Source organism: Apteryx rowi, unplaced genomic scaffold (assembly GCF_003343035.1).
Source record: "Apteryx rowi isolate R43461 unplaced genomic scaffold, aptRow1 scaffold_174, whole genome shotgun sequence".
NCBI classification, from domain to species: domain Eukaryota; kingdom Metazoa; phylum Chordata; class Aves; order Apterygiformes; family Apterygidae; genus Apteryx; species Apteryx rowi.
In genome coordinates, this window is record NW_020448019.1 from 152,362 (window position 1) to 177,719 (window position 25,358).

At 41.9% G+C, this 25,358-nt stretch overlaps 1 protein-coding gene across 1 annotated transcript in view; it reads right to left on the minus strand.

The window, feature by feature from the left end:
- The window catches only part of NRK (Nik related kinase), a 101,546-nt gene that overhangs the window by 17,081 nt on the left and 59,107 nt on the right, over positions 1-25,358 (minus strand). The window contains exons 15-25 of the mRNA XM_026061025.1: positions 19,446-19,577; positions 18,518-18,585; positions 16,727-16,842; positions 13,667-13,755; positions 12,299-12,417; positions 9,103-9,196; positions 6,212-6,385; positions 5,178-5,307; positions 4,633-4,791; positions 2,798-2,941; positions 1,401-1,535 (exon numbers count right to left, since the gene is read on the minus strand). Coding sequence (XP_025916810.1) covers positions 1,401-1,535; positions 2,798-2,941; positions 4,633-4,791; positions 5,178-5,307; positions 6,212-6,385; positions 9,103-9,196; positions 12,299-12,417; positions 13,667-13,755; positions 16,727-16,842; positions 18,518-18,585; positions 19,446-19,577 — 1,360 coding nt within the window. The remainder of the gene's footprint in view (positions 1-1,400; positions 1,536-2,797; positions 2,942-4,632; positions 4,792-5,177; positions 5,308-6,211; positions 6,386-9,102; positions 9,197-12,298; positions 12,418-13,666; positions 13,756-16,726; positions 16,843-18,517; positions 18,586-19,445; positions 19,578-25,358) is intronic.

Below are 25,358 nucleotides of genomic sequence, written 5' to 3' on the forward strand. Positions count from 1 at the left end.
AAAAAACAAACAAACAAACAAAAATACATCCTTTTCTTCTTCTACCTGGAAAAATAGCTGTAAAAGCAAAGTTCAAGATATGAGAAGATTCACCATCAAGAAAACAACAATTGCTGTTTCGTCAAAGCAGTCAGATTGGCTTGCAAGCCATTTTTTCCACGGAAACCTTATTTGCATAAAAAAAGAGTAATCAAACTGTCAATTTTATAGGGAAGGTCCTTTGCAAAGCCAAAGAGCTTCTCTGCAAGCTCAGCAAATGAAATCACATTTTGATCACAACAGGAGATTTCAGAGTGCTTCTATTCCAACAGAATGTGTGAAAGGGTTGCTTGGTAAGGGTATGCCTGGCTCAGACAGTGTTCATAAAACTTTTATTCAAATTAGTTAATGGATTTATGACTCTCACATGTACACACAAAAGCTCCTAGTAAATGTCTGCCTAATTTTAGTTTTTTTTTTTTTTTTTAAACATACCAAACCTAAAAATAAGCAAGTGAAGTGGAATACACGGTGCTTAGCCATAATTACAAAGAAAGTAACAACACATCTGTTTCATTTTTTTTCTTGGATTTAACCTGTGCTACTTTTAAAGCCATGAGATCTAAAAGCAAAGAAAGGTCAAGCAAAGCATTTAAGAGAGCTCACACCCTCTCCCTGTCTCCTGCACTCCCCTGTATCATTTCTCTATTTGACTTTGAAAAATGCCACCTTCATATACCACCTTTCGATAAAGTAAAATTTGAGCTATACATCACACTCCCTCAACACAGGTAAATGATAGAAACTATCACAATACTGATGTTCATCTGCAAGAATGGACTGCCTGAAAGTCAATTAAAAGCCAGATGGTACTTCAACTGCTATGGTACCAATTGCAGTGTATGAGTTTAAACAAAGGTATACTCAGGTATTTTATAATATAGACACAGGGATGAGCTGTAGAACCTCCAGTCTGACCTACCTATGGACATCCTACGGATATGATTTACTAGCACTTTACTAGTCCAGTTTTACTAGTCTTAACTAGCAGTTATTCAGGGTCAGGAGAGAAGCTGCATACCTTGCACATGGAAAACCTGTCTAATGAAGGCCTTAAGTAACTACGGAACTTCTAAACCACTGACTGAGCAACAGACCATGGCTGTCACTCCCTTCTCCCAGCCTGCGCAGGACATAGCTGTAACACAATCTGGTAACAGCTCCAAGGAGAGAAGCTATCTGGAATTAGATGGAGCAAAACATTTGCCATGTAAAACAAGGAGATTTGGCAACAGTCAGAGACATCATGCCCAGTGCAGTTCTGAAATAAAGCTGAAGAAAAATGCTGGTGTTGTGAGATTAGGGTGATTAATCAAAGGATGATTAAGCAGAACTCTAAGGACAAACCAAAAAGACCTTACCAACTTTGTAGTGTACGCAGCCTTCCAGGTCGCCCACAGACACCCAGCCTTGCCGCTTCTCCACCTCTGGATCATTGCGCAAAATTTTATTTCTTAGCCATGATAAGTAATACACTCTTAGCTTATTCTTCTTCCCTGGGATTTTCAGGAAAAGATAGATATAATGATTTAGCTCACTGAAGCACAAACTCTCCTGCRCCCACAAAAAGCCTGAGATTTATGACCCTGAATAGAGAGGGCCTTTGTGCCTCAWCAAGGTGAGAAAAGAGACCAGCAGCACAAAAGAAAAAGCCTTGTGTGACAATGGCACTCAAGTGGGAATTGGAATAGGAACAATCCTATGGCATTTGGCATATACGACTCAAGCTTCCTGCAAGATTTTCATACCTGATTAAAATTCTTCCCTTAGGCTAAAGAACTGGTCTCTATAAATGCATGTATTATCAGAGATAATCAGATTATCTGGCATTTGCCCTTTGATGGGGAGGAAGGAATACAGATATTGCCTACAATGGCCATTTTGAATAAGCGACTCTCTTAGTTCTAATTAACTGACAATCTTCATTACAGGTAGCTATTTTCTTTTGGATGCCTTGCAGGGTGAGAATTACTTTGTCATCTTTTATCTCAGTCAGTCTTTCTATTGCTTTAGTTCATAAGGATGTAGAGTCAACAGCAGTCTAGGATCACAAGGTAGTCTAAAGAGAAGGACCATGTCATACGAACAACTGAAACCGGCAATACGGGACAAACAGCTCTCACCATCAGCTACCACTGTGAGTCTGGGCTGTAGGCAAGTTGCAGCAATGCATTGCTAGACCTACATCTCTGACCTCATTATGTACTAAGCATCCTTAGAGGCCATTCTCATCCACAGGCAAATAAGGGCCTCAGTACCTTGACAAGTTAGAATCTACTTTTTGTCAGTAGAGGTTGAAGATGCTACTCCATTTGATGCTATTGATAATTTCACAGCATTGATCATCCTGATATTATTGTTTGCACATCTTGTTGACCACTGAATAAGGTTATTTAATGATATTTTAATAGAATTGCACTTAAATCGATGCTCATCCATCACAGGAACAAGTAAACAAACATAAACTGACAAACTATTACTTGCTGAGAACCAGTTCATTTTAAGGATATGACACACATTATACCTCCCACAAACTACTTTACACATTAACCAGGTAATGAAATATCCCAAATCCTCATCTGAATCTGAAATGAGAATGTAAGTGTTGAAAACTCAGGACTGTTTTCCTATTAACAGGAATAACTGTCCTGTGATTTTCTGTAAGAGCAAATTCCTAAACCTAGTTTATAACCTAATTCTTCTTTTTAATTGCTTCCAACCCCAATGCAGGTCAGATACTTTTAGACACTGAACTAACCTGATATAGTAATTAGCACATTGAGTCCTTCCAGAACATCCATTTGCTGGAATCGTCTCCTTGTAATTAGAGAATAAACTCTTCCTTGCCCACTTCTGTCCAACAGCCATAACCCATTCTCTGTTCCAACCAGTAAATTTACTCCTGTTAATACACAGTAAAAAGTACAACATAAATCACCTAATGATTCCAAGCTTACCCAGTATTAATTATTTTTAGAATTGATTCTTATTTGGTCTTTCTTAATGGTACCTGGTAATTTTTCTGTTGTTTGGTGGATGACCTCTCAGAAAAATGAAAGAAAAAAGAATCTCACCATTAAAGCTTTTACCCAGCAGAGCACTTATATGCCCATATAACTTGAAGCATGAGTAGTTCCACTGAAGTCAATGTGTATTTAAACAACAAGGAAACGCTTTGTGAACTTGAACTTATCTGCTGACCTTGGAATGTGCTTGTAAGCACTGCAAAAACCTCAGAGTCCAGCACCGCTCTGTTGTCACACAGGAGATCCAACTAAACGATCCGAGAATCTCCTCCAATTTTAAAAACTATGATCCTCCTTTCCCCCAGAGACAAGATTCAAAGTTCAGGAGGAGGACTAACCTTGTTGGAAGAGGGGCTGCTGATACTAGGAAGGGGAGCGTTTGTTTGGAAAACAGTCTGTGTTTTGCAAAAATGCTTTCAAGTGCCAAATTAAAGGAGTTAATCTATCTGAAATCCAATTGCTCCCAAGGAAGTGAAGGCTCCAGTGGGCTGTCGACACCAGAGGATGCACCCTGTATAAAAATTTTGTTTGGCTGGCATGACAGCTACAATTCCCAGTCAGCAGGTTCTAAAGAAATGACAGAAGGTATCCTGCTGTAACAAGCAAACTTTTACTGGCAATGCTCTGCTGAGTACCTGGTGCTCTTCAACCTCAGCGCACATTTAATTACAGACCTTGCTACACAGCTCTGTTCTTAATTTAAAATCTTGAGTTTCTTCAAACATACATTAAACAAAACCTGTGAAGCTGCAAACCGGAAATCTACATTTCCTTTAGATAATGTTTCACCTACTTCATGCATTTTTCATTCCAGCCTCAAAAAGTGACTAGAAGTAAAAGGCTAGGTGAGTCCCATAGAATACATCCTTTTCTTTAGAAGTAGACAGATGGTTAAAACAACTCAATAATTTAGCTACTGTGAGACTGGGTCAAGGTCTTTAGTTGTTGAAAATCAGTCTGACTACACTGATCTTGGTTTCATGCCATGTGAAGCTGACCCTATAAAAAGGTTGATCCAGCAAGATGGAAACTAAGGAAGGCGAGTATTTGGAAAGATTGATGCCTAACTTACTTCAGTCTCTTATTGCTCAAATTCTCACAGAAAGATTCTTGGAACAACTAACAAACACAACAGCAAAAGCCTGCAGGTTTGGATTATTTCCACTCTTCAGAACTTGACGGATACTGGGGCAGAACTTAACATAATCAACTAAACACTTATCAGGTAAGGAAGACAAAGCATCACAAACCTTCTTTGTTTCACACTACTAAAACATTTACATCTTTTGGCTCTTTCAGCAAGCACAGTTTTAACTTGGTGCCTGTTCAAAATGTTTTCTTATTCTGATGCACAGAATCCTTTGCAACTGTAACACATCTGTTTGCCATCTTTTATCAGGAAGGCAGTATCATGTGAGTGGTGTGTAGCTATGTACTTAGTGAACCACTCCAGGATTTTCTGACAGGAGAGGTGCAATACAACTGTGAAACCTGCCTGGCATATACTGACAGCTTCTCCTGCTGCTGCCTTCCCTCCATACACAAGCCCACGTGCTTCTGAGCTTACCCCACAAAGCAGCACAAAGGATCTCAGAGTTGAATTTCTTCTTGTATTTACGAATTTCTGGACTGTCACTCTGTGGGCGGATATTTGTTGGGTTAACGTTGACAACAGAGCCCTTCCTCACATTCTCTCTCCTGACAGGCTCGGGTTTTACATTAGATGCTAGAAGAAAAGACATATGGAATCATGAAAAATGTGAATGTTTGGCTATGTCTCACATTTGGCCTGTTTATAGCAGACTCCAGAGAGATCAGAAAACACCTTGGGAGCATAATATAGCAAGAGAAAGAACCACATGTCCGGAAAATTTCTCACGTATTCCTGAGTATGCACTGTGACAACACAGCAGTAGAGTAGAGCAAGCTGCATTCAGAAGAAGGGTCAGAAGCAGTACAATGAAGCTCACAGCAATGTGGAGTTTCAGGTTTCTGGAGATGTTACTGACAGTTTCAATTTTCAAGCCATAAACCCTCCCCCCCTCCAATCCCCCAAGAAAGAAAAAAAAGGCCCAGGAATGACATTGTATGAGAAGGGTAAAGCATACTCACGAGAACTACAGGGAGGTCCTACTGGACTGGTGGGAGGGGTGATTGGCAGAAGTCTAGGATCTATGAATGAAGTAAATGATGTTGTAGATGATGTACTGCTTTTTGAAGGTGTACTTTCAGTGCATGGCATCTACAATGAAAAACAAGGTCTGTTCAGGAAGACAACACTTGGGGAGCAGACAGCACATAGCAATGTGAGTACCTCTGAAGTTTAGATGAAATGGCATGTAGCATAAATAGATGTGACAAACATCTTATAGCAGTAGATACACAGCACAAAGTCAGTGAGAAAAACAGGAAGCCTGAGCAGGGAGTTGTGTCAGGATTCTTAGCTAGACACTGCACTGCAATGAAATAATTGGTCCCTAGAAGAGGAGAATGAATAAGTCTCCTTACACTTCAATCACTCCCTCCTGTCTCATCACCAGCAAAGAGATTTGAGTAATGCCTTGCTCCAAGGAGGAAGCTGTTGCCTGAAGTAAGGCTGTTTTTAGGACCTGTCTCATGACAGAGCTATTATCTACTTCCAGTAACACGCTTCTCCCCAACAGAGAGACAAAGCATCCCCTGCGCTCGTAGCATGATTAGAGTTCCTTGAGGCTGCCAAGATGTGTTTCTCTGGTCCGTGGTCCTGTGTACTGTCAACTGACACTTGTGCTGAAGGCAACCCAGAGACAGTGAGTAGAGCCAGGCCAGAGTGCTGTGCTGATGACATTACACGTAAAGGAGCAGAGGGCAAAAGCCCCTCAGCTTTCAAGTTTGTATGGGATAGGGTGGGGGGAAGGAAGTAAGGAGAGAAAGGAAAGAGGAGAGATGGGTGGGGGAGAAACACCTGAAAAAACAGAACAGGTAGGGAGCCCAAGATTTCTTAGCCCCTAGAAAAAAAGCTTTTAGAGAAAAGAAGGGATGTGGTCAAAGATCTCATCATAAAAGAGACAGAATAGATGGAATTAAAAGACTCTCAGGTGCCTACGGGCTGGAGGGAAACGATGATTTAATTCATTCAATCTAACAAATCTAATTTCATTGTGTACCTTATTCACAGATTTGTTCTGAATTTCCTGGCTAGTCAGTGGCACTTTTGGCTGATTCACAGAGGAGTCTGAAACTTGGCTTTGCTGGAGGAGATCTGGCAGGAGATAGTTTTGGTTGTTTACACTCCAGAGGCCTTCTTGGGTGCTAGAAATTTGTTTCCCTAAAATCTGGTCCTGCACAAGAGAACACATGGTTAAGTCCACATCTGGTATACTTCCAATGCACTAGGCAAATCCAGGTAACGAGGACAATAACTAATGAGGATACAGGAGAGGGTGCTATTATACTCTGCATGGTGCATCAGGTAAAGATGAACCCTACAGAAAGATTTAAATAAAAGGAAAATACAAAAACATGTGGCAAACAGCTGAGACATCAACATAGACTTCCACCTCTGAAGTGCTCCACAAATGTTTCTTACCCCAAGCAGTAGGTAAAGAAGTAACTTCACCCTCAGAGACACTTAAGACAGAGAATCAAATGACTTGTCCTAACACTATAGATCTGACCTCTACCAAGGTCAGAAGTTGGTACTTCTTGATTCAGGACCTGCGTATAGTTCAAAGTCCCTTATTAATTTCATTGCTACTTTACATCTACTGAGTTAGGAAACCTTCTTTTAGAATGATCACATTCAGTAGGATCCAGTATTAGCCTTGCCACTACAATAAGATTTGATTCTGCAGCCCTCTTTGTAGGATCCCACCAGCTTTGAGGATATACTTGTAAACTACGTAAGTTATGAGGCATCACACAAACTCTCTCCACAGACACCGTGAAGTACCGAGTCATTGGACCACATGGGTAAGCTTCTGGGAAAGCAGTCCTAGGAACTTTGAGAGGAAGAACGATGGGATTTGTAAAGCAAGCTTGTCCCAGATGGAGAGGGCAATGCAGAAGACTATCCTCCTTAGTACCACAGGGTACTGGACTGCCATAGGCACTGGAGAGTAAAAAGGGATGGGAGCTAAGCACTATACTAGAAAATTCCTCCTGAATTATACCAAAGCAATATGTACCACCTTACTCAAACAGTTTTTGACTGGTTGAATTCAAGGCAAGTCTGTACATTGTACTGACTCTGATAAACAACCTACCAAAACCAACTAAGCTTTATTTGAATGCTGGCCAATATATCCAAAAAAAAAGTAGATAATTCTAAAATAAAAGATGTTTGCCTTTTAAAAGCCAAGTAATTATCTAGAAATCAAAGTGATGCTCTGAGCAATTTACATTTTACTTTAGCTATTTAAAAAAAATAACGTGTGTTAGTATTTGGGATCAGGAAATCAAATCATTATGGGGCTTTTTTGTTCAGTTTTGGGTCAGGTTTAGCTGAATTGAATGAAACCTCCCTTTGAATTATTTGGGGAGTTTAGTACTCCCTAACCACTTCAAATCAGTTCATGCTGAGGGGTCTGGGAAAGGGATGTTGGAAGAGGCCAGGGAGACTCACAGTCGCTGTAGTTGGTGAAATGGAGGTGGGAGGAATAGATAGGATTCTCCATGAGGAGAAGGGAAAAAGCTGGAAGGGGTCAGAGATGTTTGCAAGGAGAGGTGGGAGTCATCTGTCTGTTCTTCTCCTGAGACTCCCTCCCTGAGCCCACCAGAAAATGGGACTTCCACCCTCGTCCATCCTCCCCCATCCCCAATCTGGGACTCAAAGACCCCATCCTTATCCCTTCCCTCAAGCAGTCAATACCTGGATATCAGGGGAAGGGGAAAGCATTGGGCTGTTCTTACTACAGGAAAGAAATGGGCAGGCTCAAGCAGCAGAGCCAGGAAAGAGCTCTGAAGCTGGGAAAGGGGGTTGGAGAGAGGCTGGAGTCAGTATTGTTATTCCTTCGCAACCATGCAGGTGGAGATAGAGGGACCATGAAGGTGAAATTGTTTAATGCAGCACAACCACTTCTGTCACGCTGCTGTTCTGAATTGTTGGAAATGAAATTCTTTCATTTCTGATATGGATCAATAAACTTTAAAATAATGGCTCAGGTTCAGTTTAGATTTGAGGAAGATGAACAGTGTGAGCTGTTGAGATTACAGCTTGGTCTGATTCCTTGTTTATAATTCCTTCTCCAAAGCAGGGTCTGAAGCTTAGAAATCACACCTGGGGTAAAAGAAACTTTTTTTTTTCCTCCTAGCTCCTCCACAGCACACATTAGCAGAAGTGGGGAAAACAGTTTCATAGCAATTTATTCTCCCTATCTGTGAAATGAGAATACATTCAGTAACATGAGAAGTGCTCTGACGTTGTGTGCAAGCCTTATTACTGTATTTTTTTGTTTTTGACCACAAAGAACATTGTTCTGCTTTGTTTGTCTTCATCATTTCTGCACTAATATTTATCACCAAGGAAAATCCACAGGACTCTTGAAGTCTTTACTAGACACTACAGCTGGGAAGGAACCAGAACACAGCATATGAGAAGACATATATTTTTGATGAGTCTGTAGGGATGAAGTGTTTTTTCCCCTTTGGGTAACGCTTTAAAAAGTAAGGGATACTTCTCTTTAAATTGGAATAAAAAAGGCCAATGTTTTTAAAAATACCAACAATACACATTGACTATGATCAACAGTGTTGCTTTTTTTCAACTCCTCCAGTGCATTCAGGAAATATGTTGATATCACAAAGTACTACCAGGTCAATAACAAGGACAAATAAAGAGGCACAATTTTGTACCTAAATGTAAGCATATTTACAGGAAGCACCAAACCTGAAACAGTTCACGTTTTTTCAAGGCTTATAGCTATAATTTGAAATGACTGAGCAGGACTTCATGGTGAAAAAGCTGCCCAGAAGAAATGGATGCAGTGTTCATCACGTACGTTAATGATCTGACTCCCCACACACGCTGTACCCACCCCCTTACAAATGGCCAAATTACCTTCTGTTCTGCGACAGTGCTTTGGGGTTTCAGTTCAATTCCATCTGGTACTCTTGTCCTTGAGAAATCTGCCACTCGGTTACTTAGCAGTTGCCTGGTAACAAATTCCAATTAATGAAGAGAACTATGTGGGGGGGGGGGAAGGGGGGGGAAGACCCACACACACACATTCAAAACTGAGCATAATTAACATACACCAGTTATATGTTAAGGTTCTCATACAAAAGCAAGTTGATTAGTCTGTGGACATGCCTGAGCGGCCACGAGTCTGAGGACCCCTCACGGCAGGAAGTTCTCCCCACCTCAAGAGATTGCTTCCCTACAGCTCACGGATCATTCTGTCAGACACCGCATTGGTCAGGAAAGCGAGAGCTGGTCCTTTGAGCAGTCCTTTGAGAAGTGCCTACTTCAAAACCTGTCCTGTCTCTCCTCATACACTACCCTGAGGAGTGCAAGCATTAGCCACCCGCTTTCCGCAAAAGGTGCAGCAGCAGCACCTGCGAAGGGGAGAGGAGCTGAGTAGCACTACGCTGATACCAAGGGCCTGGGAAGGCAGTGGCAGGGCCCATCCGCCGAGGCTTGCTGTGACCGACTACGCTGGCATTTCACAGCGCTGTGCAGCAGTCTCTACAACGTGACCATCCTCACTTTACATAAAAAGAAAGCGAAGCACAAAGAGGTAGAAGAACATAAGAGCTGCTGGATTGGTTCAGACCAAATGTCCATCTATCCCAGTATCCTGTCTTCAACAGTAACCAAAAGCAGACACCTAAGAAAAGAGTAAGAATAGAGCAAGCACATATTGTGATATACCCCTATTCTTCTAGTTAGCTGCTGCTAAGAGAGCTCCTACACAAGCAGTGATATCTTTGTGCTTTAAACTGTTGGTTTTATGCACTAGTGCAACAGCCTCAAACTTCTGCCAATGAAGCTCTGACCCCATTTCTGTATACTTTCATTCCATATTTATCTATTCCAGAGCGCTCTCATTACTGCAACCCATTTAAGTGTATTTAGGTTTTGCTTCTTTCCCAGTAATTAGTAAATTGATTGGATTCAGGATCCTGGTGTGAAGGGCTCTACAGTGCTACTAGTGCTGAATTGCAACTGGTAGAAGAGTTTTGGAAGTTTTTTTAACATTGCCAAGGCAGTAATAAAGAATGTGGTTTGGTGCRGAGGTCTACTGTCTTAATATGAGTGTGAAGAAGTTTGTTTGTTTGTTTTTCTCTCCTACAAGAGGGGTAAACATTGCATCCATACTAAACTTTGGAATGGCAGGACATAAAGTAGGATCAATGATGAGTGCAAGAACATGCTCTTATCAGGAAAGCAAGAAGCAGGTGATCTTAAAGCATGTAAACATCCTGCTTTCTAGTGGTGGCCAAGCACACACATGCACCCATCTTGTTTAAACTTTGCTAGCGAACAGCTTACAAAGAGCAGAGAGAGAAAACTGAGCTATAAAAAAATAAGCCACAGGAAATCTGGTGTTTAAGGGGTTTTGCAAATGATTCATGCATCAAAAGAGGAAGTACTCTTCAAAGAGTGAGAGAAATGGACATGGAATATATATACTATACAAGCAGGCATGATGCTGGATCACATACAATGACATCCTTTCCCTAAAACAAAAAAGTATGTGTTCAAGGAGGAATTCTGGTTCATCTCATTGAAAAGAAAAACACCACCAAAAGTTGTTTTTTCCGGTGAAAGACACCTGCTCTTGGTCCCAGCTTCCTTGGAAACAAACCTTCTCAGTGTAGCTAGTAGGATTTAACCAAGAGGATATAAAGCTCTTTTCCTGCATATGCTTTTGTCCCTCCCAAGCCTTGTCCTCCTAAGCACCTCGACAGAAGGTGGAGCATGAATATTAAAAGCTGCTCCATAGGTCAGTTAAGAACAAGAGAAGAGATCCTTTTCAATAGCCAACTAAAATCTGGCCCAAGGTGTCTCAGCCAAAGCCCACACAGAAACACTCCTACAGAAGGAACTTCAGACCTGGCATTTGCATGCTTTAGATAACAGGAAAAGAAAAAGTTTTTGAACAGACCTACACACTCTTTCAGGTGCACTGAATAAGCTCCAAGATTTTCAGCACTCTCCTTCCTTATCCCTCAGCTTTGAAAATGAACTCCAAAAATGCAAATCAGAAGCATATGCAGGCACAAAAACTCTGCCTTCAGAGCAGCGCAGTGGAAAGGACTGGTACCAGGCCAATGCAAGAGCTTGCCAACAGTGCTATAAATCTGTCTCTTCCTGAAGCCTGACAAAACTGCATGTGCAATTAGGTCAGAAGAGCAACAGTCCTGTCCCAGAGAGCTCTGTGGTACTGTGATGCACTTCAGAGTAAATCCTAAAACTTGAGTTAAACTGGGAGTCTCTTTGCAAGAAAATTAGAAGTTTCATTCATCAATATTAAAAAATAATTTTGTTTGCAGTTCCAAATAGCATGGTTGACTGACTGATCTCCTTACTCTCTTTCATTTGGAATAGCAAGTTATTCACACTCCATTATTTCTCAGCAGAATACACATTTTGTATGACAGGTAAAACACCACAAGATGTCAGTCACAAAATCAGCAAGAGAAACAGGAGAGCTAAAGAAAAACAGTTACTGTGAGATCAACTTGGTAAAAGCTGCAATGTATCATCTGGTAACTGCAGCAATTTGCAAAATAACAATATTAAAAATACAGCAAAATTTTACTATGTCAAATCCTGCTTGCACCATCCCTATTTACAAATAGCCCAGGTGCAAGAATCAACTTTTCAGTGGTAATTATTTCTACTGCAGTGAACAGACTGATTGAATACAATGGTCATGTTTAACCTGCTTTTCTCACTGTATTCTGTATTTAGCATGAAAGCATACGGTTTTCTTTTTTCTTTAAAAAATTCTATTTAAAAGTTGATCAATGTGAAATAATCTCTATAAAAGTACTACATACTGATATTCAGTTAAAACAAGACATTTCCTTGCTGTCCCAAGGCAGCAAGTCATCAAAGCTTATTACACTGCATACATCTGATGGAGCAAACATTGACCGCCAGGAGTTCATTATAGTGAGATTAAACTGCGTAATTACGGCTGACATAAATGACTGATAGTAGTTTCAGAGGAGAGGTACTTATGGATGCCAACTTTTCCCAGATATTTAGAAGTGTGTAATAAAAAGGAAAAAAAAATCAAGCCAACCTTGTGTGGTTCATGTCATCTTCATCACTGCTGCCGACTTCATCACTAGATGAGGAATAGTCTGCTGCTTTTAAGAATGAATTGGCACTGTCCTTCCCCCTGGCAAAGGAGCCTGGACTCTGAATAAAGAMGACGCAGATGATTTTTTTGCTGTGTAAGAACCCACTGCTAAACAGCATGTGCAGTATTTTGCTATCCCTGCAAATGCAGTTACTGTCACTTCCATACTGAAAACTTTATTAAGAAGATGACTTTTGGTGGTCCACCACAAGTGGATATTTCACAGAGGACAATGACCTAAGCCAAAACATTTGATTTTCTTAAAAGCTGAAATGTGACTGACTTTCATCAGTATGTTATTTTGCAGCTCAAACTTTTATGATTTAATCTTCACATTTTGCAGGAGTACTGAAGTACTTCTTTTTCAGTACTAGAAAAGGAGTGCTTTGCATCAGTACTAGCAGATCATACCAGCCTGAGTTTTATTCTCCGTCCCAGACTAGCCTGAGGCTTGCAAGAAGCCAGGCCTGAGCACATGCTTGTATCCAAGCAGGCTGGGTATGAAGCACCTCTGGGCTAGAAAGGCAATATTAACAGAGCCATGGCTCACATCCACAGAGGCATTTACACCCCAGTCCTACACGAACTCATATACAGGCCTCCCACATTATTGGCAATGGCCTAAACATAAGGTCTTCTTAAGCCAGCAGAGGTTGAGGCCACTAGGATGCTACAGCCTCACGCTGCACATGACCTGCTGCCCAGCTCTGCATTCCTTGGGGCCATCCAGGCTCCCTGTAAACTTCTAAAATACCACCCATTCCATATACGAGCTCTTGCACAAGGCCTCGTGAGCTCCAGTTATCTGAGAGGCAACCCCTGCCCCCACCAACAACACCAAGGCTCAGTAAATAAGATACAGAAGCAGTAATCATCCTTTCCATCAGCTGCATGTCAGTGAGTAGCACGCGAATACATTCTTAAGTGTGCGTATCCTAGATGGTTATAAGCTGGATATAAGCACAGGCTACCAGCCTGGTCTTGACTGCTGGACTCCAGGCCAACTGATTAACCACTTGTTAAAACATTAAAGACAGTCTTCCTTTCTAAACATTTACCCAACACACATTCCCAGAGGGTTGCAGGAAACCTCAGTCTCTGCCCATGATCTGCACTGGACACACATCAGGCCTGGTCTGCAAGCTAATGAGACACACCAATACAGCAGGATGTGTGGCTACGTTCAGCCTCTCAGATGGACTTACTAGCTAGCAAGCTCAAGCGCCACCAAAGGAGCTGACTACACAGACATACCCATAATGGAAACTATGAACAAAACAGAATTAGCAGTGGATATGAAAGACCTACTGCAATCTGCCCAGGATGAGAAGGTTTTTCAGACTTCTTATGCTGCTGCAAGTGGTTCTGGGACAACGCGTTCTCTGCCTTGGCTGATCCTGGATTCCCAGAAAAAAAAAAAACATTTTCTTTTTAAAAGCTTGTGCGAGAGAGGGAGAAAGAGAGAGAGGGAGAGAAAGAGGCGGGAAGCAGGGAGGGAGCAGTAAGGCATGCCCATATCGTTACCACTCAAAGCAGGCACCAGCCCCTGCTAACAAACTCAGGGTTTTTTTCTTCTTTGCAAAGAGAAAACTTTTTGTTTGTTTCCCAGCATTTCTGGATGCCACAATATTTTATCTAAAAGTTCATACCAATGCAGTTTAATGCTGCAAGGGTAAGAAAAGCAGACCAAAACCGCAGCAGCATACTCCACTGTGCACCAGAAAGAGCTCAGCGGATGAGAGCAAGGCTTGCASGGGAAGAGGGTGAGGCCATGCTAATCCCTTCCTCTGGCCCTCTTGTTGAGGGGGGACAGCTCATCACAGCAGCAACTGCTGGGCATATTCCAGCATCAAGGGTGCCACTCTGTTACATTCCCACGTTACTACAGACAGGGGTGGTGGAGATGGGGCAGAGGTCCTAGCCCTGTGGTGCATGGTTTCATGAGCATATAGATATGGTGCCAAGATTTGGCCTTTAGACAACTGTAAAGCAAAAGCAGTCTAAAGTTTAAATTCTCTAAACCTCATTGGCTTGGTGCAAATAGCTCCACTAAAATCCACTCCCCATGCATGTGGTCAAGCTAAAAGCAGAAGAGGATTTACCACTTCCCACAGTAACAGAGGGAAGAGTAATTTTTCAGTCCCAACTTCCCCTCTGCACCTTGGGGGCATATGGGGTGTCACTTTTCAGCTCCTGCTTCCCCTTTGCACCGTGGGGAAGTAAGTAAAAAGAGCCCTCATCGCTGCACAGATGGCGAGCCCGCTCTGCTGGCCAGCACGCCCATCAGCACCAAGTGGCAGCTCATGATACTCTGGAGCTAGGGCAGGTACAAGGAAGCTGCGGCACTATGCTTCTTCCCAGGTGCACTGCCTATTTAGCAGTTTGGGTACTTTACTTGCCAACATGCTTGCACTGCTATTGAATACCCAGACAAACTAGACTAGACAAGCTTGAGTCCATCTGCATATGCTGATGCCATGTCAGGAGGGGTGCTTGCAAGTAACCAAGTGAAATGCCCTTTCAATACCCCTGCTGCCCACAAAGCTACCTAGGGAGAGCACAAGCAGCCTTGGAGACATGCCATCTTCTCCACACAATTTCTGATACAAGTGGCTCACGAAGGGAGGGCAGGCAGACATGCCCTCACCTTGCCACCCAGACCCAGCAGGCAGCTCAACATCCATCTCGTTCAACAGCTTCCTCCGTGACTATCCCACTGCTACCGTCAGGACTCCTTGCAAGATAAGGGGGAAGAATTCAAGCCCATACAACTGAGGAGTTGTGTTTGCTCGTTTAGATACTTCTATTACAATAGTTATATGCAGTCAAGCATTTTGCAAAGAGCTTAACATTCAGAATTCCTTATTGGTCAATGAGTACCTAAGCAACTCCACAGCAGTATTAGTTTTGATGTATTTATAGCCCTTTCCTGTCCAATTCATTATCCCTGTGGGTTTGGGAAAGTAACAAACTCTTTCTGGAACACCGTATGCCAGAACTAGCTGTAATTTAATGACACTTAAGAACCCAAGCAGACAGTTTAAACCACAGGGGAGGTTTTCTATTCTTTCCATGGCTGGTGAGGTTTTCATTTCCCCATGCCAAAATAGCACAGGAATTACACATCATGCAGACACTGCAAAGTTGAGCTGGGCTGTTGCATATTGCTCACCACTATGCTATTATTCAAACATAAAATGACATGAGAGCAAAAGAAACAAACCCCAAGCACTTTAAAGTGTGCTTTGGATTCTTCTTGAAGCAAAGCTTCATATTCTGTACGGTTAGTGAAAGCAAAATTGGCTTGCTTGTTTAAGTGTAATAAATAAGCAATTTGTTCATTTATCAAGGGTTGTAAATTAACAATGTGAACTTCAGTTTAAAAATAAATGACCTCATCAGCTTACTACTGTGGTTTCAGAACACTAAGTGTCCACCCTGCCTTTAACTGGGCATGATTCTCCATGTCTTTAGTAGTCAACCTGGACGCAAAGTGGTATAAAACATCACCACTATGCAAACAGCTGCACAAGAAATTGCCCTGGCAGTGACCTAAAGCAAACACCCTAAGGAGTAACCATAGAGGAACAAGGCTGCCCACTTCCACCCCACGTCCCCATCTGCTAGAGCCTGAAGTCATGTCGTAGGAACCAGTCTGTATTGCAAAAGCTCTGCACAGCCATGAGCAAGCCCACCATGTCCCTACACCACTACTAGTGATACCAGAATACCTTAGCCTCATTCACTGTAAGCAAAGTACAGTTTTGTATCTCTACTTTTTAACTACTTTTGCCTTTTTTTTTTCAGTTCCACTCCATTTCTGTAAATAAGAGGACACTGGAGGAATGTTTTATAACATGGTATGTGGAGAAACTTATGCTTCCTTAAGCCAGAATAATATTAGAGTGCAGAAATATTAGTGTACAACAACCGCTCATCTGATTAGTGGGTAATGCAAAAAAAAAAAAAAAAAAAGCAGCGCAAGTTTATGCAGAAAACACCAACAGGTGAATATTAACATTGAGGTGGGCCTGTGTATATCCGTAATGTTAGCTCTGCTGAGTTTCAGTAGTGTCCATAAGTGCAACGGAACTGATGGTTTTTTTTCACTTCTTAATTGAGGCAATTCAAATTTTCTTTATGGAAATATGTTCACAGCCACTTTCTGCCTTGAAAGAGGAAGTGTTTATATTTTAGGGACATGGAACCATAAAATCCAGAGGGCTATCAGAAGCCTATCACCAGAAGACACACCATTAAAAAAAAAATCCCACTAGCAATGCAGCACTTCACGCCCCACACAAGTCCCAGTTTCATGTGATAGGAATTCTGCACATTTTGATTGATGAATCATTGACTTAGAATCACCTGAGGTTGATCGGCTGCTCTGATGAGATCCCATCTCCCACTGCTTGTTGCCAGGAGAGCTACTGCTGCTGTTTAGTTTCAGAACATGCGCCCCAGGGGACAGCTGATGAGCGTTACTAAACAAGACAAAAAACAGATGAATTTTGCATTTAGGAACACAGACTGGAATGGACCTCCCAGGCCACTGAGTTCCCTGCTGCTACCCTATGATATAATACTCTTGATAAACAAACTTCACATTCACTGTTGTTCCAAGCAGGGCCACCCAGAACTGAGAGGAGGAGATGGAGGGGAGAGGGAACAGTTTCCTCTGGACATTCATGCTGGGCGATTACAAAGAGTCCCAAGTCATTACAAGTTATCCTGCTATATGTACCTTTGCCTCTTTGAATCTGTGTCACTTCTGATTCCAAAATCTCATGGCTTTTACAAATAATGAACCCTGCTCCAGTACCCTCCWAGAAGATATATTACCACCCACTTATCAGTGGAGAAAGGAATACATAGGACAGTAAAATAAGCTGTCAGGCTTGAAAAGTAAAACTGGGGCTCAGCCAGAAATCCCAGGCCAAGAAACTTCTCACTCACAACACTGTGGTCTACCTACATATTTCCTTTTTTCTTTGCTTCCTATAATTCTTAAGTCGAGAGCATTTAGGGCTTGACTTCACTTGAAAGCTATTTCATGCGATATTTCTGACTTTGGCTCATCAAGAGTAACTATTCCAAAGTGCTGCACATCATTTGTTATGTCAGCTTAATCTACTTCCCTTTCCGATCTCTCCAACCCCAGTTTCCCACAGCACTATGTTCCCTGATTAGACAGCCTGGGGGAGCTCCCCCTTTACTGTTGAGCTTTCTGCATCCTTGGTCTTTTCTCCTGGGACACAAAGAGAGTATTCTAGCCTTAAGGGCAGACTGACAAAATTGTTGAGATACATCTCCCAACAGCCCTCTTACATATTTGCCTGCTAAAACTGCTGTCAGGCAGAGCAAAGGTACAGGCACAAGCTTCATGAACTGTAATTAAAGTGCACAGACAGGGAGCTGGGGACAGAAGCCCCGCTCCCCAAAGTACCCAGGCACCCACCTCGCCTTTGAAACCAAGGTGCAGGTGCTGATGGACCACAGAGCACCTGTTAGAGCATCCGAGCAGCCTGCCCGAGCCACTCGCACTGCCCCCCGCCACAACCAGAYGTCAATAGTTTGGGACCTCCAGTAACCTGCGCTGGCAGCAGTCACTTACTCTAACGCAAAGGGGAGGTATACCATCACCAAATAGTGCAGAAGAGCTTAAATGACTGCATAACGTAACACCCATTAACAGGGAATCAGATGCACAACTTGCATGCAATCCACTGAGGCAAGCCAAATAGGCTGGATCAGATGAAACAACTCATTGCAGGAATTATTACAGATGAAACACATTTGCTAGATCAGCCCTTATATATTAAAAATACTGTTTTCCATTAGAGGACAGAACTACCTTGCATGAAAAGGAGGCGATGATCTATATGAGGCTTGTTTCTCTCTAAATCAGGTATGTCAGTCATTAAAAGGAAGCTGGCTTAGACATTTCCTTAAGGTTCATGATCAAGAAATTTGGTTAGTTATTTAGTGGACAAGCTGACTCAGAAGACAAAATAACTGTAACTGCCATTAAATGAGGTATGAACCAATGTCAGTTTTAGAGTTACTGAGGTTAGGCCTTTGGTTTTAATAAGCTGGCTTAAATTTTCCTATTGATAATAAATCAACATTAGTATAAGCATAAAAMACAGAAGAGCTTACCTTGAAAGACATCTCTGATGGCCAGGCTGATCCCTGCTGTAAAATTTAGAGGTTGTCCTTTCAGGAACCTTAAGGATTTAATCAAATGTTTTAAGTTTGCTACTGATATTTTAGACTTAGTTGATAAACTGAATGCTTGCCCTGTATCAATACAAAACGGAGACTAACCAACATAAAAGAATAATGCTTCAGTGGTACTTCTGGAGCTGGGTCTTTCATGATATCAACACTGGAAGCTGCATGTCAGCAGCAAGTTCTTCCAGTTTGCTCTGAGTCTGTGCAATCTATCAGGGCGCTGCCTGCAAGTGGTACTGCACCTTTGCCTAGTGTCAGCATTATTCCTGGTCAATATTTAAAGCAGACATGGAAACACATCTGCAGTCACTGAGTGCAGCTTTTCCTAGGTGAATTGCCTTATGTTGCTACCAAAAAAAAAAAAAAAAGGGCACATACCACTTGCAAAGTAAAAAAAAAAATAAAWAAATTAAATAAAATACACACATGCATGCAAATACACCCCCCACACACATGCAAATATTCTGCACTTGTCCTTAGGAATTCTGTTAAAAACAGAAATATAACGTCACCTGAATTATACATACTAATGAGCTTTTCTGCAATAAATCAGATTCTTCACAGAAAGGGAATCTACAAATACTCAGTCTCACAACAGAGATGTATCTACATCCACCAAATTCCACTGATATTGTGTACACACACACACACACAGAATATTGATCTGCTTAATCAGTATAAATTCGTATCTTTAGAGGCTCCTTTCTAGATCAGTGAGAGCCAGTCAATATACAAGCGATAAGATTTTCACTGAGTTTCCTGAAGTCAAGCGCATGGATACTACTCAGTTGCAGGGGAACCGACTTGAGCAATACTAACCACAGCCAGCGCCAAACACCCTCATTTCACATACCTTTGGGGGCTGTTCTTCATTTTGACTCATACTCCAGAATACGTCATCCTGTACAGGGCTGACTGGTGTTGTCACCATATCTGACAGCGAACTGCTGTGGTATGCATCTCTACTAGCCCGGAAATTTTCACACTTTAAATAAATGAAATACATATTGAGTTGCACTTCCCTGCCCATATAACAGGTCCCAACGCACAGATGTCAACTATTTTGTTTGCAAGATCAAGGTTTTAGCAAATGCCTACAGTAAAGTGCATTGTATTTTCATACAATATAGCCTTACTTACTTCGCTCACTGTAAAGTAAATTATTGATCTTCAGCATGTTAAGCACAAATATTTCAAAATGAAAAGGTACAATAAAAAGAAATATTCAGTAAAAACATTTATGCTGTACATACACTTCCCCATCCTAAATCTATAGAGAAGTTAATAGGTCATTGGTGATACACAGCCAACTGCTTAACTGGATGATGCAAAACAGATTTTGCCAATAAAAGATTTCAAAAAAATTTTAATGAAAAAGTAAATGTCAAGTAAGTATATTTCTTCCAAACCTCACCAATGCTCCTATTTCTGAATTTAGATAGTATAACCATCACAGGAATCCATTCCAGTTAGATGTCCACTTCTGAACGAGTCTTTGCAAGCCCACAGTCAGCCTACAGTCAGTTGGGACAAACTGCCATCTGGGAGCACTTATAACTCTCCACTGGTTATAAGGGTGCACTGTCCCTCTTCTGCAACAGAGATTTGCAGTCACTTGAAAAATCAAATTTGAGACTGCAGTAAGAAACAAATCAGAAACTATGCTCAGACTACACCTCACGAGCAATCATGCCCAAGTGCTCCAGTTTGGGACCATCTGTGTTTAAAAAAAATGTCTTGAATGACATCATGTTGGTGGGGTATTAGGATTGCAAATGTCCTGATCAGGAAAAAACAAAGCAGCAAACAAGCTACTTTCTTACCAAGTCTTCATTCCAAGTGAACAACACATAAGCAGTATGAAACTCAAGCTAAAATACTCAAAATTTGTTCCTCTGATTATTTCTGTATTAAAAAAAAGGAGAAGGAAAACATCCTTAAATTCTATACACTAATAACCGATCATACCAGAGTCTTCCAAAGGGGAAGACAAGGAAGAGAGCTAGAAATGTCAACTCAAAGTACTGATTCTCTCTGAAATGAGAAATCTTCTTGGACACCAGACTGAGATAGACTATACAGAAATGCTGTGTGAGCTGGGCCCATCTTGAGGAATTTTTATGCTAGAACCAAACTGATGCTAGAGAAATAGTAAATATATTAGAGAGATGCCTGAAGCTATAYCACTTTGTGCTTTATCTTGTCAGATCTCGCATGCAAAACAGGATGGGGGCTCTCCAGAGATCGCCCGCACGCAGCAGGAATGCTATTAGCTCGTCACCAGTCGATATCCTTCCCAGAGCCAGACTGAACCCGCGCTTCAACACGCTAGCACACCTCTGCCAGGAGACGCCTCTTGCTCAAAAGCACTGCAAGTCTTGACCACTTGCAGTCCTTAGAGAGAAACCTGCCGGTTAGTTTTGTCCAACTCAAAGTCTTCACTCTTGTGTCCTGATCGAATTATTGCAATTCAGCCCAGAGGCAGCTGCAGTTTAGTTTCCCCAAAGGATGACTTGGAGGAATATTTTACTGATTTATCAGCTGAGGTCTGCAAAATTCTCCTGTCCCCCCAGTCTCCTCAGGTGAAAGACACTACAAATGCATGGCAATAGTATCTACCTAATACTCCATTAATTTTAAGTGAGGTAATCTGTATTAAAAAGCAAAACAGTAACTGAGAACTGCACACAGTCTTTCAAGAATAAAACATGGTTATATGAACTCCCCATAACTCTACAAAACTAATTATTTCATGGCAACAATGTTCAATATCACTAAAATATTGACAGGAAGTAATTATAAAGCTAGTTAAAGATGACAAACATCCATTCAAACGTCTCTTCACAACCTCCCAGTCCAGGAAAGGAAAGTTAACTGGAGGAAAACAGTCCTGACAATTTCCCTTGGTTAAATACTCAGGTGCTTTTTGTGCCTTTTTGGGATAATATGTTCTGTTGACTTCCTTTACAGAAAATAGCTTTTTCAGCAGTTAGAACATCTAATAATCCATGTCCTTTCATTTTGTCAAAGCCACTTTTTTGTCCGCAATGACTGTCACTAATAATAGTTTTTAGTTAACTGAAATTATTTTAACAGCAAAGTGTTCCATTGAAGTGACTCATCTTGAGGATAGGAATAGGTTTTATAGCAAGTTTATTATTATGAGTGCATAGAAAGTCTTTTTCCTTACCACTTTTTCAACAAGATACTAAAGCTTCTTCCTAAATTCCAGCTTTTGAGTTCTGCAGACAATTAGAAAACTATTTGGTTTGAAAAGCAGGGGTGAGCAGTGCTGAATCATGGTATAAGTGACTGGGTGCATCCAAACCATGTACCCTCCCACAGGCGGTACCGATGTACTGCCTTGGGCAGAGACAGATCAGTATGCCAGTGCCATGTAAAGCCAAGAAGCAACATCTGTTTTGGGGATGATTTCAGTAGGACCTACAACACCTTGTGACTCCACAACAAGTCAGAAATGTCTCAGATAACTCCCTAAAATGATATTGTTTTATATTTCCTTAAGCTTCTACAGATAGAATCGTTTGTATGGGAGGAAACACCTAATAGAAATTCTAAACTTGAGCCTTAAACTGTTTTTATAATAAGTAATACTGCAAAAAACAGCAGCACCTCTCACACGCATACAGCACTGATAGATGAGGTGTTACCTACTAGAGGTCCTTGAACCATAAAGGCACATCCTAACAGAGCAAAGGAAAGAGACCCTTTGCTTCCTAAGAACTGCAACGCAGCATGACATAGCATAAAAGACTAGTGACTAGAGTTAGCTCCAAAAGATTTAGGAGTGAGAAGTTTCAAAAAGACAAGCTGCATTGCTTTCTGGGGGATGCCCAAGTTACTGATTTGAACCAAGTCTACATACAGTGCTAGATATGTGCAAGTGTTGTTACAAAAACAGCATATGGAATGGAATTTTCTTAAAATTATGGGTACATCTGCTCTAGGATACTGGATCAATCCATGATATAATGTACAGATAGTATTTTAACATTGTTAAATTTCTTGTTCTGTTTTGGCCCCATTACTCTAGACAATAGAGGAGATCTAACTAGCAAATCCTACAGGAAAAGCACAAAGCGATTTAAAAAAACGGAGATCCTGTCAGATGTGTGCTAAATTCCTCTGCTAGCCAGTGTGAGACACACTGGGCAGGGACACAGACTCAGTGACTTAGTTCACAAAGCCTCTGTGAAATTCTGTGGTTAGCCCAGAATGGCTCATTCCAGGACACCACAGACAACCGGAGACCCGATCTGCCACCGTGCTGCATCTCACCAAATAAAAAACAGGCACAAAATAGATGGAAATGATACACTCTGATCTGCTAATATCCCACATCCCCCTTACCAGATAACTATGTAGGGTACAAGTCACTGAGAAATCCTGCTCCTTTCATCTCAGGGGCTGGAGTAAGATTTCTGGTATAATCATTTTGAGAGAGATTTGGGAAGCCAGGAGGTACCATATAATCTCACAGTATGCGATAGCTTAAAATAAGAAATCATTTTTGTCTGAGCAGAATATTGATGACAGATGATGCCTCTCAGACAAACCTGGATAGATGTTCTTCAGCATAAACATCTGTGATGAATTCAGCTTGCATTTTCGCTCTGCAGCTCCTTTTAACCTACATGAACACGGCACTTACATATTGAACTTCATGAGTATATTGCTTTGAGTCTTTCAATCTCTAGGTGACTAATTGGCCTATCACTCGTATTGCAGTATAACTTTATAAAGTTAATACACACTGCACTTCCAAACACACAGCTATCAGCAACAACAGCTGCTGCTAATCAGCAAAAGGAAATGCAGCCCTTAGGAAGATTTATAAACTGCGCACTGAAGTTCATCTGGTTTCCATGCAAACACAGCAGGTAAGACTACAGATTGGCTTCTCCCGGTCTGACATGATCTCTATCAACTGGAGYGCTGACTTGTGCGTGGGTAACAGGGCAGCCACCAGCAGGAAGTGAAATCACAGGGTAACAACTATATATCACTTGGTGCTATTATCCTTGAGTAACACTATCACTTTAAACAGCATCAAATTTTGATAGCGTAGTTTCTATCAAGGAATGTGAAAGAGGGTGATAAATAGTGATTCATTCCTCACAACCCCCCTACATAGCTGGGAGATGTACTATCAAATAGAGAAGCACCAACAGGAAGACTGAGGCATAAAGAGATTAAGTGACTTGTCCTAGGTGACAAAGAAGTCTGGGTCACAGCCAGAGTACAACATAGCTCCTTTCACCCACAGAGTGCCATTTTAACAGGGCAGGATTATTCCCTGTACAGCCACCRCGCTGCTACAGATTCCGAAATGCCGTGCAATGAACTATGCACTCTCCCCCTTCTGTGGCAGAGCTGAAATATTCACCTCAAGGAAGCTGTCAGCCTCTATCCAAGGCTAAGATACAAATGTCCTTCCTGTAGACCTTGCACCAGCTCTCCAGTGATTCARTGTGGCCTTCTACAAGCCAGGCCATCAACTCAGCCCAGTCACAAAGCCAATAACTTGAAATGATAAATAGGCCCTGGAAAAAGGGTTGCGAGAAGATGCACAAATATTTTCCCAGCGAAAAGCTATCAGATGAAACATGGCCTTTCCTTTTCCAACAGATGTCTGTGGTGATTTATCTGTCACCACCAGGCAATGGCAACCCGAACAGGACAGGCACGGGCAGGCTTTGACTTAAAGATGCTAATAGCCAGCTATCATCTGCCTCCCACAGACCCATTGTAGCACATAAAAGGAAGAGAAGGGATAGGGAAAGCTGAGCCAGGAAGCCTGACCTGCCCTTCTGGAGGACCCTAGCTGTTGGAGAAGAAGGAATTATGGAGCACTTTGAAAAATACAGCCAGAGAAGGCAGAACACAAGAGTGGTGCTACAAGCAGGGCTGACCTGGACACGCTGAGCTCGACACGGGTAGACAAGGCTAGTATGTGCAGCTGCTAACGAGGGCATGATTTCTACGGCGCTTCCATATCTTCCATGCAGGATGTTCACCAGAAGCTTATGCCAAGCAAGATTTCAGTGGCTAGCAATGAGCTTAAGAAGCTTGGCATAATAGCAATAACCTGTAATCACAAGTAGGCTCGAACAAGTACACGGGCCCTCCTTGTTGCTAGAACTCAGCAGTGAGGCATCACGATACGCTCTGAAAGCGGCTGAGCTGAAACTAATAATCCAGGCCCTCTTCCTCTGGGGTCTGATCTTCCCCCTTTGACGCCGAAATCTAATGGACTAGAAAGCTAGGCCACAAGAGGCCACAGTTGTGTGCAAAGAACATCTAAGCCTGAGCTGAATACCGTGCTGCCTTGGGCACCACTGACTAAACCACACAGAAGCAACTGGAGAGGCAGTCGGGAGTTGTTCAGCCATCTAGGAGTCTAGCACAACTGAGCCCCTTCCAGAACAAAATGAGTGCTCTGATTGCATGTCTGTCTTGTTGAGAGGATGAAGGAACACGGGAACAAAGTGCTGTAGGAATTATAAAAGCAATAAGGTTATTCCTGCCACTGCTTGTTTTCAAAGCAAGTGGAGATTTCCAGCTGAAATGAGCTGTGCTCACACATACAGTGTCTTATTCAGTTTCTATTTGCTGTCTGGCTTTTCTTTCGCTCACATATGCTCACAGTCCCCTCACACGAGACTGGAGAGCAAAGAAACTGCAGCCTAAGCTACTTATTTCAGACACTGTGAAAGAGTAGGATGTTGAAATGAAACCGAGTTTT